General features: G+C 41.7%; 1 protein-coding gene across 1 annotated transcript in view; it reads right to left on the bottom strand.

The window, feature by feature from the left end:
- Positions 1-19,100, bottom strand: part of LOC127446943 (integrin alpha-4-like) — a 48,766-nt gene that overhangs the window by 10,478 nt on the left and 19,188 nt on the right. The window contains exons 13-19 of the mRNA XM_051708294.1: positions 17,631-17,676; positions 17,313-17,467; positions 14,127-14,281; positions 8,931-9,083; positions 8,695-8,771; positions 2,577-2,724; positions 2,309-2,407 (exon numbers count right to left, since the gene is read on the bottom strand). Of these exons, the coding sequence (XP_051564254.1) occupies positions 2,309-2,407; positions 2,577-2,724; positions 8,695-8,771; positions 8,931-9,083; positions 14,127-14,281; positions 17,313-17,467; positions 17,631-17,676 (833 nt within the window). The remainder of the gene's footprint in view (positions 1-2,308; positions 2,408-2,576; positions 2,725-8,694; positions 8,772-8,930; positions 9,084-14,126; positions 14,282-17,312; positions 17,468-17,630; positions 17,677-19,100) is intronic.

The following is a 19,100-nucleotide window of genomic DNA, read 5'->3' as shown; positions in this document are numbered from 1 at the left end:
AAGCAGACAAAGAGCTGCTCGGAGCTTCTAAAGCTCTGCGTGCGATCCAAATAGATGCGTAAAGCACGCATTGGACACAGCATTGCCAAGGCTGGGTCTGCCTCCTCCTGGGGCAGCGCTTGCAGGTTCACCACCTGATCCCTAAATGGGGTTGTGGGAACCTTGGGCACATAGCCCATTCGGGGTCTCAGGATAAAGTGAAAGTAACCCGGACCAAACTCCAGGCACAATTCGCTGACAGAGAATGCCTTCAGGTCCCCTACTCTCTTGATAGAAGTGACCGCAGTCAGGAGGGCAGTCTTCAAAGAGAGTGCCTTAAGCTCAGCTGACTCCAGAGGCTCAAAGGGAGCACCCCATAGACCCCGAAGGACTACAGAGAGGTCCCACAAGGGCATGAGGCACGGTCTGGAGGGATTCATCCTCGTAGCGCCTGTCAGGAACCTGATGATCAAGTCGTGCTTCCCCAAATACTTACCATCCACTGCCTCGTGATGTGCCGAAATGGCGGCTACATACACCTTCAAGGTGGAGGGGGACAGCTGCCCCTCAAGCCTCTCCTGCAGGAAGGAAAGCACCGATTCGACTGTGCAACTCTGGGGGTCTTCGCATCGGGAAGAACACCACTTAGTGAACAGACACCACTTCAAGGCATACAGGTGTCTCATAGAGGGAGCCCTAGCCTGAGTGATCGTGTCTACCACTGCGAGTGATAGGCCACTTAGGTCTTCCACATCCCATCCAAGGGCCAGACGTGGAGGGGGGGCTGTCGCGAGGAGCGTGAGGTCCGAGAACCACATCTGGGTGGTCCAGTAGGGTAGCTCAGCAGTTAAGGCTCTGGGTTACTGATCAGAAGGTCGGGGGTTCAAGCCCCAGCACTGCCAAGATGCCACTGTTGGGCCCTTGAGCAAAGCCCTTGACCCTATCTGCTCCAGGGGTGCTGTATCATGGCTGACCCTGCACTCTGACCCCAGCCTAGCTGGGATATGTGAAAAAAAGAATTTCACTGTATATGTGCAAATATATTATGTGTGAGATATAAATAAAATTATTATTATTATTATACTAGGACAATCTGCTCCTCATCCTCCCTGACCCTGCACAGGGTCTGTGCAAGTAGGCTCACTGGGGGAAATGCGTATTTGCATAGTCCAGGGGGCCAGCTGTGTGCCAGCGTGTCTATACCGAGGGGTGCCTCGGTCAGGGCGTACCAAAACAGGCAGTGGGAGGATTCCCGGGAAGCAAACAGGTCTACCTGTGCTCGACCAAATCGACTCCAAATCAGCTGGACCACCTGGGGGTGGAGTCTCCACACTCCCCTGAGCGTAACCTGTCGTGACAGCGCGTCCGCTGCGGTGCTGAGGTCGCCCGGGATATGACTGGCTCGTAGCCGAAGCCTCCGCGTCAGAGTGGACGAGCCCACTCTCTGATGCTGTGCTTGATAGCTCATCGTCTTCCTGGGCCCCAAATAAGAGGTCGAACTCACCCTGAGACGAGCCGGCGGTCTCATCCGAGAGCCCGAACGGGGCAAGCGATCATGCTGAGGAATGGGAGGTCCGTGGGGGGTACCTGGCGGAGGTGGACCCATTGGAGTCCCCAAATTGCCCCCAGTGCTAACCGACGTGGCCTCATACCCGTAGGTAGAAGGACCGAGGCAGGGAGCCTCTGGGATGGCTTGCTTTCTTACGAAGGCAAGCCGCGACCACAACGTTGCCATGGTCATGTTCTCGTAATGAGGACAAGACCCATCCACGAATGATGTCTTCGCGTGAGCAGCGCCCAGACACGTAAGACAGCGATCGTGGCCGCCAGAAGCGGAGAGATAAATACCGTAACCAGGAATAACACACAAACAGAAAGGCATCTTTAAAAAGACGTTTAGTGTGTGCCGCTCTTTTAAGAATTGAAAATATGCTCTTTTATTAGAATATACTCTTTTCTTTGTTCTGCCGAAGCACCCAGGGGCGTTCTCTGCACTCCACGGGTGCAGAGGGTGAGAAGCCGCCGAAATGCGCCATAAATCCAGCAGTTTGAGGAGAACGGTAGAGAGAATTGAATTCAGTGCACTGAATGCAACCGCTTGGCTCCGAAGAGAAAATCTGAATGAGTGGTTGCATACCAGCTCCTTTTATACCCATATGTACGGGGGAGTGGCATGCAAATTCCACTCGCCAATTCCCATTGGCCTTTTTTCAAAAAGCAGAGGTGTTTGGGGCTCCCAAGAGTGACCCCTAGTGTCACTACAGCGACACAACGTCGAGTGAGTGACAGATAGGGAACTCACTCAACTTCCATTGGGTGAGACATTTACCTTGGAGAGAGAGGGGATATATAAATTTCCAACGTTGCAGTCCAAACCGATGGCCACATTATTTTCCTCTGCGAATTCACAGCTTACATATTTATCCTCCTGAAATGACATCACATTATTAAAGTACATCAAAGTGTTTGGTAAAAGGCATTAGCAGTGCAAATAGCTAGAAAATCGGGTCTGTAATATCAGCTAAAGACGGATTTGATTTTGAATATTTAAAAGAACAATTAAATAAATATCATTAAGAAATAAAAGTCGCCATTACTTCTAGTACTTTGATGAACTGTAGGTTGCTGGGGAACCTCAGGTGAAGTTTGGGAAGATAAGCGTCATCTCCAGTGTTGACCAATGCGGTGTTTAACATGAAGCTTTTTCCATTACCCAGCGCAAAATAAGGCATGTTCATGTATGACCTGTTAAAAAATCACATTGTGTTATTGGAAAGCCAAATCAAGTTTGTCCAGTGCAATGTGACTCTCAAGAGGATTCGAAAATCTCAGTTTAATCCATGATATCAGTTGCCTCCAAACAGTGCTTGTTGCAATTATTTGCTCTATTTATAATTATTTAGTAGCATTTTAATATGTGATCACTGTGTACTTTAAATCAGAATCACATTTTGCCATCCAAATAGGGAGCAAATATAATGGAAATGGAATACAACGAAGTACCGGTACACATTTTATAATACACACTTCTCTTTCCTTTGCAGTAGTGAATTATTTGAGTGCTTTAGACAACCTCAGGGTTTTCGAGAGGTCGTTCACCTTAAATATCTGGACGGGTTACTTTAAAGGAATATTCCGGGTTAAATAGAAGTTCAGCTCAATCGACAGCATTTGTGGTATAATATTGATTACGACAAAAAAATATCTCCTTTTCTTTAAAAAAAAAAAAGGAAAGAAAAAAAGAAGAAAAAATCGGAGTGACAGTGAGGCACTTACAATGGAAGTGAATGGGGCCAATCCGTAAACGTTAAAATACTCAACGTTTATAAAGTATAGCCACAAGATATAAAAGATATGTGTGTTAACATGATGTTAGTGCGATGAAATTGCTTACTAACCTTTTCTGTGTAAAGTATATGAAATATTACAAAACATTTTTGTTGTAAATTTTACAACAAATTGTCATAACAATGTAATGTCCACAAACCCTAAAACCCTAAAATGACTGTAAAAATTACTATTTCAACAACTTTACAGGCTCAAATAATACATTAGTTTTAACAGAAGAATTCATTTAAGTGCTTTTATAAAATTATGAGCTTCACATTAAAACCTCCAAAAATTGGCTCTATTCACTTCTATTGTAAGTGCCTCACTGTAACCTCAATTTTAGTTTGTTTCTATAGAAAAGGATGGACGAGTCAAAATAAAAAAATTTTTTTGGTAATCAACATAATCCCACAAATGCTGTCGATTGAACTTAACTTGTATTGAACCCAGAATATGCCTTTGAATGTGTTGTGAAAGTGAACCAGTTTCACTTTTTAACTACAATTATGTAGCTTAATATTTAGAATATTTTTTTCACGTCATTTACCCTGTGCAAAATGTGTTTACATAGCCCTAGAGGAATTCATTTTATTTCATATCCAAATTAATGGTGAATAAATGACTTCTTAAGGTGTATGTGTATTTAGATTACTCTGTAACTGACAAGAACGAAGTAGACAATTCAATTCAAGACAATGTTTTTTTTACAATTAATAGACAACTAATCTCCACCCAAAATTTGTAACAGCACTACTCCAACCACAAAATATTAGTTACTGAACATAATATGTTGATGTAACTTTTTATTTTGTTTATTTCATATACATTTAAAAAAAAAAAATACATAATTAAAATTAAAATCTATTCTATTAAATTAATCAAGAAAAACAAATACTTAAAAGTCCCTTGTGTTCATTGGTACTTAATAATAGTTCCTTATCTGTCACTCACTCGATGTTGTGTCGATGTGGTGACACTAGGGGTCGCCCATGGGAGCCCCAAACACCTCTGATCTGAAGGTATTCAGGCGGAAAATGGCTGTCCCACTGAAACAATTCCAGAGGCTCCTGGGGCATATGGCGTCCTCAGCGGTGGTCACGCCGCTCGGGTTGATGCATATGAGACCGCTTCAGCACTGGCTTCAGACTCGATTCCCGAGATGGGCATGGCGCTGCGGTGCACATCGCGTGGCCATCACGCCGATCTGCCGCCGCCTGTTCAGCCCTTGGACAGACCTTGCATTTCAGTGGACAGGAATCCCCTTAGTGCAGGTGTCCAGGCGCGTCGTGGTTACAACAGATGCCTCCAAGCATGGCTGGGGCGCCGTGTGCAACGGGCGCGCAGTCACCGGCTCCTGGACAGGGCCACGACTGTGTTGGCATATCAACTGCCTCGAGTTGCTGGCAGTATTGCTCACCCTGCGGAGGTTTCAGCCGTTGATCCAGGACAAGCATGTGTTGGTCTGGACGGACAACACGGCGACAGTAGCATACATAGATGTGCTGTCACGGCAGGTCACGCTCAGGGGAGAGTGGAGACTCCACCCCCAGGTGGTCCAGCTGATTTGGAGTCGATTTGGTCAAGCGCAGGTAGACCTGTTCGCTTCCTGGGAATCCCCCCACTGCCCGCTCTGGTATGTCCTGACCGAGGCTTCCCTCGGCACAGATGCAATGGCACACAGCTGGCTATGCAAGTATGCGTTCCCCCCAATGAGCCTACTTGCACAGATGCTGTGCAAGGTCAAGGAGGACGAGGAGCAGGTCGTTCCTAGTAGCACCTTACTGGCCCACCCAGACTTGGTTCTCGGACCTCAAGCTCCACATGACAGCCCCCCAGGCAAATTACCCTTAGGAAGGACCTTCTTTCTCAGGGAAGGGGCACCATCTGGTGCCCGCGACCAGACCTCAGGGATCTCCACGTCTGGCCCTTGGACGGGACGTGGAAGACCTAATTGGCCTACCACCAGCGGTGGTAGACACGATCACTCAGGCTAGAGCTCCCTCTATGAGGCGCCTGTATGCCTTGAAGTGGCATCTCGCTAAGTGGTGTTCTTCCCGACGCGAAGATCCCCAGAGATGCGCAGTTGGGTCAGTGCTTTCCCGGCTGTCCCCCTCCACCTTGAAGGTGTACGTGGCCTTCATCAGGCCCCTCCATCAGGCTCCTTAGAAGTGCGAGGAGGCTGAACCCTCCCAGACCGTGTCTCGTCCCCTCGTGGGACCTCTCTGTGGTCCTTCGGGGCCTACGAGGAGCTCCATTTGAGCCCCTGGAGTCAGTCGAGCTAAAGGCACTCTCCTTAAAGACTGCCCTCCTGACTGCACTCATTTCCATCAAGAGGGTAGGGGACCTGCAGGCGTTCTCTGTTGGTGACACGTGCCTGGAGTTTGGTCCAGGATACTCTCACGAGGTACTGAGACCTTGACCGGGCTATGTGCCCAAGGTTCCCACGACCCCATTTTGGGATCAGTTGGTGAACCTGCAAGCACTGCCCCAGGAGGGGGCAGACCCAGCCTTGTCATTGCTGTGTCCGGTGCGTGCTTTGCACATCTATTTGGATCGCACGCAGAGCTTTAGACGCTCTGAGCAGCTCTTTGTCTGCTTTGGAGGACAGCGGAAAGGGAGCGCTGTCTCCAAACAGAGGATCACCCACTGGGTCATTGACGCCATCGCTTTGGCATATCACGCCCAGGACGTGCCGCCCCCCTTGGGGCTACGAGCACACTCTACTAGGAGTATGGCGGCCTCCTAGGCTCTGACTAATGGCGCCTCTTTAGCAGACATTGGCAGAGCAGCAGGCTGGGCAACACCCAATACCTTTGCGAGGTTCTACTATCCCGGGTTGAGCCGGTCTAGTCCCGTGTGTTGTCAGGTACAAGCAGGTAAGTTGCAGTGACAGCTGGCTGGGTGTACCACTTGCATATAGTGCCTTTCCCCTCCCGGAGGCAAAGACATGCACATTTTACCCCCAGTCGTGTTCACGAAGTCGTGGACCCTGGATGTCCTTTTTCCTTAGCCCTGTGGCAGACAAGTTTGTGGAGAAACTCGTTGCCGGCCCAGTACGTGTGGTAACTTGGCCCTGTATTGCGGTAGGTGCTCCACATGCGCTGGTTGCCCATATGTAACCCAGTGTGATGTATCTTCCGCGAGACGGTTCCCCCGTTGGTGAACTCGCGTCTTCCTTGGGTAGAGGCCCCTCTGCCCCGGTCACCATGTTTGTAGAGCTCCTACCCCACTGGGTAGGACCTACCATGGGGACTTCTCCACATGAGACACTGCCAACAAGACTTGGTTAGACCATGTGACATATTTCCACACAATTTCCTCCCCCTCGGGCAGGGTGTGGTCTCCGTGGTGTCTTCCCCTTGGGAGTGACACCCCCCCGACACGGACGCTATATGGCCCCCAGTTGAACAATTTTTCCCGGTCCCCATTTTTTGGGCAGTCAACTTGTCCCCGAGGTGCAGGGGACCGTACGATGCTAGTAAGAGCGTTGGGGGAGATTACGTGATGGCCGGGTGCGCTGGATACGAGGCACATAATGGTCTGCCCGTCTCGTACCACCAGTTCACGTAACACAGTTCAGCTAGTTGTGGTGTTTTGTATAGGGAACCCTAGTGTCACTACATCAACACATCGTCGAGTGAGTGACAGATAGGAAACGTCCTAGTTACTTTCGTAACCTCCATTCCCTGATGGAGGGAATGAGACATTGTGTCCCTCCTGCCACAACACCGAACTACCATGTCTCAGCTCCTCAGCACAAAACCTGAATTAGTGGTTGCGAGCGAGGTGTTTGGGGCTCCCAAGGGTGACTCCTAGTGTCACTATATCGACACAACGTCTCGTTCCCTCCATCAGGGAATGGAGGTTACGAAAGTAACCAGGACGTTTCAGTTTATTTTAGAGAGTTTAAAGAGTAAGCAATTTAGTGACAGCAATAGTGGGGGAAAAAAGGCCTGATATTTCTCAAAGGTACCAGGTGTGTATCTGGAAGCGTGACAAGATATTCTCTCTCTCTCTTTCTTGCACACACACACACACACACACACACACTCCTGCCTTATGAATAATCAGATCATGCATTATCACCAGTGGGTAAGAGGGGGTCCATAAATTAGTTTGTATATGGCAGCAAACATGATCGAAAATGCAAATGTGCACACACACACGCTTTTTTTAAATTGGGTGAGCGCAAGAAATGTGATGCATAAAATGCTTTGATATGAAGCTTTGGCTACAGAGCATGCTGGATTAATGCCTGTATTCATGAGGGAAGTAGTTAATCTCAAAAGCCCACCAGTTACTAACGGGCATCACGGGCACTGCCTGAATATTTACAGATGTCTGTGTTGTTCACCATATGCTTCAAGAAAATACAAGCATTCTTAAACTGTTATAAAACAAAAATAAAATGATGTTACTCCTTTTAGCTGGTTTCATACAAGCTTGCTATCAGACATTTTTTGTAACAAAATTTTTTTATTTTATTTCATTTTCTTTCTATCTATTTATTTATTTATTTATTTACCATCCATCCATCCATACCTCACAGAATATTATTATTTTTCTTAATTTTCCAGTTTAAGAATTATAATTTTCTTAAATTAAATCCATTATTCGCTGATAATCTTCCCCTCCACTGAATCTCTCAAATATCATTTATGCTTGCGTTCAATTCAAACATGTTGAATTGAGCACAAGCCCCACCAAGTTTGAAGGCATTGAGGACAAATTGCATTAAAACACATATTATGCTTAAATACTCAAAATGCAGTCATATGGATTACTTTTATGATACTTCTATGTTGCTTTTGGGAGACTGTCAGTATAAATCACCATTCACACTTCCCTTGTATAGAAAACGAAAGTTTGGACATTCTGTCCAACATTTCTTGTGTTTCGCACAAGAGAAAATAACACAGGGTTGAAATGTCATGGGGGTGAGTAAATATCGTAACATATAAAAGGTAAAAATGTGTAGGCTAAATCAGTGGTTCTCAACCTTTTTGACTCCAATGTCCCCCTCTGTCCAAGACCATTTTTGAAGGCCCCCTTCAACTAGATGTGTCTGATTAAAATAAATAATCACGGATCATTTTTGATTCTAGAAGTTTCAGAAAGAGTGTTTATAATTGTGGGCATACATCTTAAAGTATTTTTAGCATTTTAATTAAGTTGGATTATTTTTATTATTTTAATATTTCTTATTTTAAATTAATTTGAAGTCATCTTGAGGCCCCCTTGGAAATGTGCTGAGGCCCTCTAGTGGGTCCCGGCCCCCTGGTTGAGAACCACTGGGCTAAACAATCATAATGAAAACATTTACGATGTATCAATGTTTTACAATGTTTACTAGAATAAAAACATATGTGGATACAGACAACCTACTGTTGTAAAACCAGATGAGCAGAAACCTGAAGATTGGTTGAGCAGTTTTCCCAGGCACAATATCTGGCAAACATAGTCTGCAGAAAGATACAAAGATTTCCAATCAGGACAAATTATCACCTATACTGAGCTAATAAGCTAATACTCACACACATTTTACCATGTTTAAATCCACTTCCACAGATTTGGAAATTGACCCCAAAGTAACAAAGCAGTGACAGAAAATAAACACTGACCTTGTTCTTCATGATATTGTCCCTCTCATCCTTCTGTTGTAGAATGGGTTTGAGAGAAGGGAAATCCCTGGAGACATCCTGTATCACACTGTGCTTTCCCAGTTCATATTTCACCTCAAAATGGATGGGTGTGAAGATATCACGAACATCTCTCTGCATGTAAGAGAAATACATCACATAAACTAGATGTTTAAGAAAATGAGAGCGCCTGTGCAATGCTCTCCACCACAATGCAATGCTAGAGTGTTGATGGTGTTTGCCAGGGCATTGCTATGTGGTTGCTAAGGTGTTCTGGATGGTGTCTTACTGAAAAACCAAGGGAGAGGTGGCATATGCAATGTTTATAGCAGCTAGGGATTTTTTGTGGTTTTGTCCTGTTCAGACTACAAAAACCTAAACGGATTTGAGTCAGACTGGCCAAAAAATCAGATATTTCTGCCTGTGTAAACAAAGCCTAAGTGTTCTATGTCTTTTCTTTCTATCTCTCTTTCATTCTTTCTTTCTATTTATCTACCATCCATCCATCCATCCATCCTTCCATCTATCTGTAAGGGTAGCCAGTTGGTAGGTAGCCCTCCTCACATGCTGGAGACCCCAGTTCAAATCCTGCTCAGAGCATGTCGAGGAGGACTGATTACAATGGTACCCGGATGGGAGTGAGGTTTAGGGGGGTGAGTGTAACGGTAACCAGCTGGTAGGTAGCTGTTCAGTGTGTAAACCTCACCCCCCTGGCCTCAAGAGGCACATTAATGACTGATGCTAGATGTTTTAGCCTCCTTGTTAGCGTGCCCGCCTCCCATGCCAGACACCCTGGTTCAAATCCCGCTCAGAGCAGGTTGAGTTGGACCGGTTACATATCTATCTATCTATTTTTATTATTATTTATTTTTAAATTTTTTTACGATTATTAATTTGACTATCTGTGAAAAAGTGACTTGCTGTAAAGTCTGTATAGCCATCAAACTTTTACAACTAGTTTAAACTTTCAGTCTTTGTCAAGCCAAAATCAATTTCATTGGTAATTACATTCCAAGTGGTCGAAAAGTGCAATGCAGGTTGTACTTCTGACACACTTCGTATTTATTTAAACATTTAAGTGAGTAATTAAATTTACATTTTCAAATGTAATGGTTCAAAATGTACAGTGTACTTAGGGTCAGGTGTTTTATTTAAAGAATGATCGATAGTAATAGTGATGCTTGCCTTAGCAAACACCACTAACTAGGTAGTAGAGTTTCAGCAAAGATCCTTGTTTCATTTAGACATTTTTGTCTCTTCCATCTTAATTTTCCTCTGCTCTGTCCAGATAATGAGTGCAGGTAAGGTTTGCTCTGTCAGCTGTGACGGCCACCTCTAATTAGGGTCTCAGTGGTTGGGAGGTGTGCTGTGGACTCTCTTGGGTCTGAATTTAGCTGCAGGGGAGACGTGTGACCGGGGTTTTGGAAGGCTCTTCCATGGGCAGTGTAAATGAGCTGGACTCCGGCCACAACAACTGCCTCAGAGAGACACGATCTCTCACGATTTCTGCAGCAAATGCTAAACTCAAAGTCAATGCGGTGAGCTTGTGTCCTTTGCTCAGTATGTGGTCTTTGAATTTGGCTGTAAACTGTCTAATCTCATGGGTACGAGTAGGGGGGTAGGAACAATCGGAAAAACATATCAGCTTTGCTCATGAATATTAATTATGTGACGTGACATTTGCCAAGTAGTCCTACCTGATTTGCTGAAAGGCAGACATTTTTAAATAGGCACTAGTACGTTAACTGCGTGTTCCTGGCGCAGCTGTTTGGAAAAGGCTTCTGCTTAGTTTTAAAGTTGCCATTTAATACGACTGGCTAATATTTTTTGCCCTTGCACTGTGGCCACGAAAAACCAAAACTTTTAAAATATAATGATTATCTACTATTTATAATTATTGCAATGCATCTGCACTGTAAAAAAATTCTGTAATTTTAACGGTAAAAGACCCTTAATTGGTAAACATGTAGTTACCTTAAAATATACGGTACAAAATTGTAATATATTTAAAAAGACAATACATATAGTTTTATGGAAAATTTTGGTAAAAATAAAATTTTTTAGATGTAAAAATTCTGATTTTCCTGTATAATTAACGGTAAAAATGTATATCATGTTTAAAAAGAGCAACATGTACTTTTTATGATAAATTATTGTTAAAATTACAGTAAAAAACAATAATCGGGTGTTCCCAGAATTCCCTGCATGGCCCATAACATTTAATTATATTTTATGGGAATTGTTATATTTCTTCTTATTTTTTATATCAGTTATGAACTTTGGGGTGTTCTGTGTTATATTTTATATTGTTCAATTTCACATGTGTTACCCTGATGGTGTTTAATGTTTGTGTGAGTGACATTGAGCATTGTCTCTACATGTTTATTGGTCATTGCTCCTGGAAGAGCCACTATTGATGAACTTCATGTCATCATGTTCCCTTCTGTAATTACTACGGTGATTAACAAAACATTATAAAGTAAAAAGCAGATTTTTACAGTTTCAGAAGGTTAATATCAAGTTTATCATTTAATAATATAAACAACGATAATGCACCGTAAGATATACAGGCATCAAAATTACGTCTTGTAAAGCCTGAAACATGGTTACCGTATTTTTAGAGTTAATTTCTAGGAACCACAGCTGCCAGTTTTTTACCATAAATTTAACAGGATTTTTTTTACAGTGTGGGTTTGATATTTTAAGAAGCCGACTTGTGGGAGAAAATGCAGTTTAATGATAAGTTGTTTACCAAAGTGGCTTACCAAACAGGCCTCTACATGTGAGAAAGATATTTGTGCTGTGTTTCTGGGCTGGGTCACACCTTTATACATCTAGTCATCTGAACTCAAAGCAAGAAATGTAAATAGTGCTGTACATCCCCTTTTCAAAATTCACACAGTGCACACGAGCTCCTCATCTAAATACAGGTTGTTAACAAGTTGTTAGCATAAGGACTACTACTAAAACAAGAATGTGAGTTTACATGCTTGACGAATAAGACAACCATTATTCCCTGCAAAGGCAAAACATAGTAACTACACATTTTGTTTAAATTGAGTACCTTAACATAAAATCTAGAGTTCTGACAAACTTGCCGCAAACTTGCTGCAAACTTCTCACTTATTATTTTCACATTCAAATGAGCTTGTGGTTCACCGCAAATGTTTGTTGCTGTCACTGCAAGTACCACAGTTAAGGTAGAGACATTCAATACCTTATCGCATTGTGTTGTCCTGCAACTGGTTGTGTGTAACAGCACCATCTCTTTGGATGGGTAAAATCAATGTCTGTATTATTGTAAAATAGGTTTACACTGCTTTGGGTATCCTGTGACATATAAATGACAAATGGGTGCATTCCATTCAGATGTAATCATCCCTATGTCTTGTTCCCCTCATAGACTTTAACTTCCACTGTGAGAGAGAAAAAGGGATAAGGCCTTTGATATGACACGTCCCTAACTTTCTGTTTCAATTGGAAATACTGTACATCAGCGTAAGAAGAAAAGATCTCCAAGCTCCTTTGTCACCTTCCTAAAACACACCACAAGGTTTCTGTCACCTCTGCTGTATGTTTCATTCATTACTCTTATTACCCATTAATTACACTCTAAAAAAACCCCACAAATGTAGCCAGCTCCTTGTTTGGGATTACCTCTGACAGATAATCACACTTGTTTATGGTCATGGTGTCCATCAGCAGCCATTAATAACAGCGCAGCAAAACACAAGCCTCCATTAATTATGGTGTAAAACATGAGCTGGATCAGGTGGCCCTGATTACAGGACGAGACAGAGGGAGAACAGTCCAGAGGGGCCCCTCCAAACACCTGGAACATTCACTCATACTCACAGAGTTATCTGTCTACACTTTATCAACTGTCTAGGGGTGTGTCTCATTCCACACCCTAGCTCCCTATTGTGAATCAGTATATTGTGTACATGAATTCGTGCACTAGCAAGGAATATGATCCACTAAACACTGAGACACTGATCACCTAATCTTGTCTTATGAGAAGCAATAATAATTATTACGAGATGGCAAAATTGTAAGAAATTGTACGGATGGGCTTGTCCATTTGACTTTCTTTCTTCTGTGGATAACAAAAGGAGATGTAAGGCCATTTGTTACAGTCAACATTCACTTCATTGCATTTTTGTTTTCCTATACAATGAAAATGAATAGTAACTGAGGCTAACATTCTGCCTAACACCTCTTTTGTGTCATATGGGCTTGGAACAACATAGGGTGAGTAAATGATGACAGAATTGTAATTTTTGGTGGACTATTCCTTTCAGACATATCAAGATGTCCATTAAGTGAATACATAGTGAGCAGCTTAGAGCATCCTCCTTAGAGTGTCCTGAAGAACGTCTTCCCCACTAATGTGGCCCTGCCTCTCCTCTTTCTCTTGTTTTCCAGCAGTGATAACCTGCTACCAACTCCCACAAACTAGTTGTAAGACCCACTTTAACATCCCAGCCTCCTGTAAGAAGTCACACAGTAAACCTAAAGAGAGATACAGCACCTGGGCATTTCAGGGCAGCTGATCAACTCAAGCATGAAGAGTAGAGTGATGTGGCCAGACACAGCTGTGAAGTCCACAGGCCTGAATCTGAGTCAGCACTTTCATATGAGCTTAACTCCATAACACACAATGTGAGGCGGTCAAAGACAATATCAAGATGCATAGCTGGCTATTCAGTGGAAAAACACATCATGTACTGTACGTCGAAACTCTATATCAGTGGTTTTCAAAGTGTGAGGCATGCCCCGGTTACAAAATGAACAAGCTGCAAATCTGAGTAAAATTGTGCTTTTTGTGAAAATATAAACTGTTACTTGCCAGCAGATGTTAACATTATAAGGAACTCCAGCATAATACATGGTTAGTGATGTACGTGATGCACGCAATTCAAAAGACATACAAAAACGTAAACTAAAGAAAACATATGTTGTGACTTGCGTGTCGTCTTCTATCCGAAAAACAGCTAACTAATTCAGTTTCCATAAGGACAAACTATATTTTAATAAACAAAATACTGTTTCGCGGCTGGTAAGAAATCAGGAAAGAAGCATTGAATGATCATAAATTTGCAAAGTTAAAACTTAAAATCAGTACATATCATATATCTCCAACATTGGTAATAAACTGTTTATAACAAAGTCTCGCACCTTCATAAAGGCCTGATGGGTGGCGCAAGTGAGTTGTTCATGCATGGCCTTCACTCTACCCGCCGTGGCATTGGATGTTCCGTTTCCAAGGAAATAAAATCGAGAAGGGAAGGCCTCTTTGTGGTGAATATCGGCTGTTAAGTTGTACTTGAACTCTGCACAGAAAAGGGTATGATCAGAGCCAAATTAAAGGCACAGACAACATGTTAAACTGCAAAAATTTCTGGCAAAGTCTTCAGAGCAATTTCGAATCTTCCTGCAATTTTGTTTAGTTATGGAATTGCAGGGGGTCGAATTAAACTAGTTTTTCATTTAATAAAGGACATACCAGTGCTTGCACATGAGCAGAAGCATTGTGTTAAGGTTTTAGGTAAGTTTAGGGTTTATGCTTAAGGCTTAATGCCAAAATGGAACTCTTGCATAATGATGAATCAAAAATGATAAAATAAGTTGTTTTAATTATTTCCAGATAACAAGAGACTATATTGTGTAATTTATTATACAGTATTTATTAAATGGTTAGCATTACTTGAAATCTCTTCAAGTAAATCAAATAAGGTCATAAAGGTTCAACTGACAAAAAAGGTTGGAAACTCTTGATGTAAGTCAATAGGGGAGTATCAGACTTTAATCTTTTAAGTACAAAGTTAACAAAAGGCAAAAACAGATAGAACTCAGAAGGATGAAATTATCTATAATACCAAGTTTGAATGGTGTCTGTACGTTAATTGCAAAAAGTTTACTAGAAGGCAAGATTAATTGTAAATATAACCACAAGCAGCAATTATCAGGGTCCAAGCACATATGGAGACAAAATAATCAAATTTGACAGAATAGATCCAGTGGGCACAGCTGTTTTGGGGTCAAATTTCAACTGCTTTGATCACAAAGTTATAGCGCCCTCTATCATCAGTAAAAATTTTGCTATATTTGAATATTGCGCTCACAAGATACAGGCCAATTAGTCATAAGCTTATTAGCTTATATCTTCCGAATGACTTACTGAATCAAAATTTTGATAACTTTTTGTCAGGAGGGTCTGTAGAGGATGTATATCAGCGGCCTAGGACGAAATAAAAAATCAAAGTGGTATAATCTTTTTTTTTTTTTTTTTTTTTGAGGAATCGAAATACACTGGACGTATTGATCTGGGGGCACGGAAGGATTCAAAGGAAACATAATTTTTTTATTCTAGCCCTTATGGTTCCAGAGTTATTAAAAATAATGCAAATTAGCTGATTATAGTGCCACCTTGTTGCCGATTCCCTGTTGTCTATGTATACCAGGCTTTGTTATGTTTGGAATTTGCGTTAAGTAGATATTGTTCAGTTAATTAAATTGCACACCAGAAAAATTAATTAATTCGCTTATATCTTCGAAACTATTTGACATATTGAACACATTTGTTTGACACATTTTTTTGTCAGGAAGGTCAGTAGATGATGTATACCAAATTTCGTGCGAATCGGACAAACGGCCTAGAGAGTTTGAAAAAGTAGTTTTGTTTTTTTATTATTCTAAATGGTGGAGACATTTTATAGACGGAAATTAAATCTAGCCCATACGGTTGCGAAGATATAAGCGAAAATTTGAAATAGCTTATTATAGCACCACCTAAGGTCTGATGGGGATGTGACTGTGCATCTGGGATTTGGGAACATCCTGCCAAATTTGGTGTCCTTCCGACTTACCTTCGGGGCTTGGACCCCTAAAAATGAACAAACCTGTCCTAGAATGTTTGAGGAATATCAATACAGCACTGCCTTGCAAGCTATATTGCAAGACTTATATTTATTGAAAGGTTAGAACATAACTTCAGAGAACAATTTCAGAGAACCTTGCAAATAAATCATTTAGGTGTAGGAATTCAGCTGACAAAAAAAAAAAAAAAAAAAAGACCCTGTGAACCCCTGTGCTAGAATATATGCTTTAAACACATAGGTCTGTAATCAGCACAAGACACAGTTTGCATATATGTACAGTAAACAGTTGCTTCATCTCAGTTACACAATCAATGGTATTTGTCATCAAGATTAGCTCTGTTATTTACAATGCAGTCTTTGAGTGTTAGCCTATCAGTGTCAGCAGGCCTTATCACATACCCTGAGCTTTCTAACTGCCACAAAAAAAGAAGGGATGTGGAGTAGAGATAAAGGACTTGGAAAGAGAACACATCAAACAGTCCCTGCCTTCAGCACGTGCTGATAACATGACCCCATGCTTTTCGAACAAAGAACTGGATCCCAAAATTTTCATCCTTGGACATTGTGTACTCAACTCTAAGAGCATGTGTCTTGAGGTCAAAATGTCCAGATCACTAGATAGCATTACAGAACATTGCAAACAATCTTGTATCAGTCTAGGGTTTTATTGCACAAATCTAACTGCACTCTTTTTAACATTTTTAAAAAGGAGCTGTATTTACCACCCCTGGAGTTCGCTAGTTCGCTAGTTTGAATCCCAGGGTGTGCTGAGTGACTCCAGCCAGGTCTCCTAAGCAACCAAATTGGCCTGGTTGCTAGGGAGGGTAGAGTCACATTGGGGTAACCTCCTCGTGGTCGCTGTGGGGCGTGTGGTGAGTTGAGCGTGGATGCCGCGGTGGATGGTGTGAAGCCTCCACACGTGCTATGTCTCCATGGCAACGCGCTCAACAAGCCACGTGATAAGATGCACGGGTTTGCGGTCTCAGACGCGGAGGCAGCTGGGATTCGTCCTCCGCCACCCGGATTGAGGTGAATCACTATGCGACCACGAGGATTTAAAAGGGCACTGGGAATTGGGCATTCCAAATTGGGTGAAAAAAAAAAAAAGTGCTGTTTTAAAGCAAAAGGCCAAACTAGGCTGTGCATTACAGTGATTTTACCATGGTAAGGGGGTTTTAGGGACTCAGCTTCATGTTATGCCTAAATACATACATACTAAATACGTGCATTGTAAAATCACTGTAATATATATACTCCAGAGGATTAAAAGTTTTTATAAAATGGTGGCAACAGAAATATGATAAATGGCATCACATTTCAGTAAACAGTTACATTTATTATTACTAATAATCTGAATAAACAACTTTTCCAACATGTATAGTTAATTTTCCTGTAGGCTGTTTGCCGTTGGCAAACATTGAAGTAGCAATTTGGTGCATTATAGTCATTTTACAATGGCTTGAACGCAGCTCATCACTCTTACCTATGTTTCCTGGGATCTGTTTCCCTCTGACTCTAAAGCACACCTTAACATTGATGCACACAGCGGGAAGACCTCTCTCAGTGCACATCTCTACAGAACGATTCACACTGTCAGGCAACAACAAGAAAGCATCCACCTTCACTACTGGACGTGTCCTGCAAAAAACAGAGTTACTTAATCTTGATAAAAAATAAAAACGGATTATAACAGTGAATATAGCCAATATCAAAGCTTAGAGCCTTTGGTATTTAGCAAAACATCATAGGAGATCTTTATATGTCAAGTGTGTGTGGACTATGTTTCAACTGTTGTATTTACCTGAACACCACAGCTGAATCTGATAGGAATGCTCCCACAGCAACATCTGGATAAAAAGATGAAATTCCCATTAAAACACACCTGACTATGTTACTCTGCCTCACATTCCCAATTCACCGGCATGTTGCAGTGTTGGGGAAGCTACTTTGGAACCATCGCTGTGTCCCAAATGACATACTATTCACTATCTACTTACAATATACACTATGCACTCAGCCATGTAGTGTATGAATTTTCAAAATGTAGTATTGTCCCAAATGGAACATGTAATGATTTTTTACTATACGGAAGCATTTTCCGTTTAACAGCTGATGGGAGTGACTTTTTTGATGCATGTGATGTGTTGTGGCTAGCTTTAGCACAGTAGGCAACCTCAGTTCAACGCTTGTATCTTAAACAATGTACATATTCACGCAGCGTGGGGTGATGGTAAAGCATTCAAATTACATTTGTAAGGTGCTGTCTTCACTGAAGTTTCGCTAATTGCTACATTCTCCATTATTTACAACAGATTTGTCAGACCAGCATCACAGCCAGGTAACTCCACCCCTTCTGCTATGTACGGCATTAAGTGTCCAACATTCCACACTCTGTTTTGACGGCTGAAGAACTGCATGATCTGGGTACTTATAGTACACTTCTTTTTGTTGCATTTTCAGTGTTAACATACTACTTGCACTACTTAGACTTCAAAATTATGTCTAGTAGTGCAAAAGTGTGTGGTTTGGGTCACACATCATAGCTTCCCTAAATACAAACTACTCATATCTTAAAGTAGCTAAAGTTACTTAAAAGTAAATAATACATTTAAGCTTTTAATTTATATAATATATATAATATATATATATATATTTGTATAATAATAAATAATCAGATTGTATTTAATTCTGAACAGTATTCATCTGGCACAAAACAATGAAGATCTCAATTAGGGTGGCAACGTTTTGAACATAAATACAACATACATTAATGCTAAATAAACTTATAATAAACTGAATTTTGAAAATAAATTTATAAAATATTTCAGAAATGTTTACCTTCAAATTGACTTTTGCACAGAGGCTCAAGAGTATCAGTGAATTGTTCATTTGAACTGGTTTATTTAGTTGAAACATCTGAGCGTAACGATTTACTTAAATGGTCGCGCTACAAAGGTACTTGTTGGAAAAAGAAGCTTGTTACAGGAAAAGCTACTCTGTTGTGAGAATAGCTGAACTACTGTCACGCTACTGAAAAATTTAGTTAAATTAGTAGTGTCGCTACTTTTAATTGCAATAGTTACTCCACAATACAGCACATTCTTTAATATATTATAGCCTACATTTCAAATTCTATAGAGAAGTTCTTCATCACTGAACACAACTGTTTGGCAAAACAAAAAACTGGCTGCGTTCAGAATGGTATACTAGCACACTGCTAGTATACTGCACATTATGTACTGCATTCTGCATACTTTAAAAAAAAAAAACA

The sequence above is a fragment of the Myxocyprinus asiaticus genome, chromosome 10 (assembly GCF_019703515.2).
Source record: "Myxocyprinus asiaticus isolate MX2 ecotype Aquarium Trade chromosome 10, UBuf_Myxa_2, whole genome shotgun sequence".
Classification (NCBI taxonomy): domain Eukaryota; kingdom Metazoa; phylum Chordata; class Actinopteri; order Cypriniformes; family Catostomidae; genus Myxocyprinus; species Myxocyprinus asiaticus.
The sequence above is the reverse complement of the archived record's forward strand: the minus strand, read 5'-3'. Positions and strand labels throughout refer to the sequence as shown.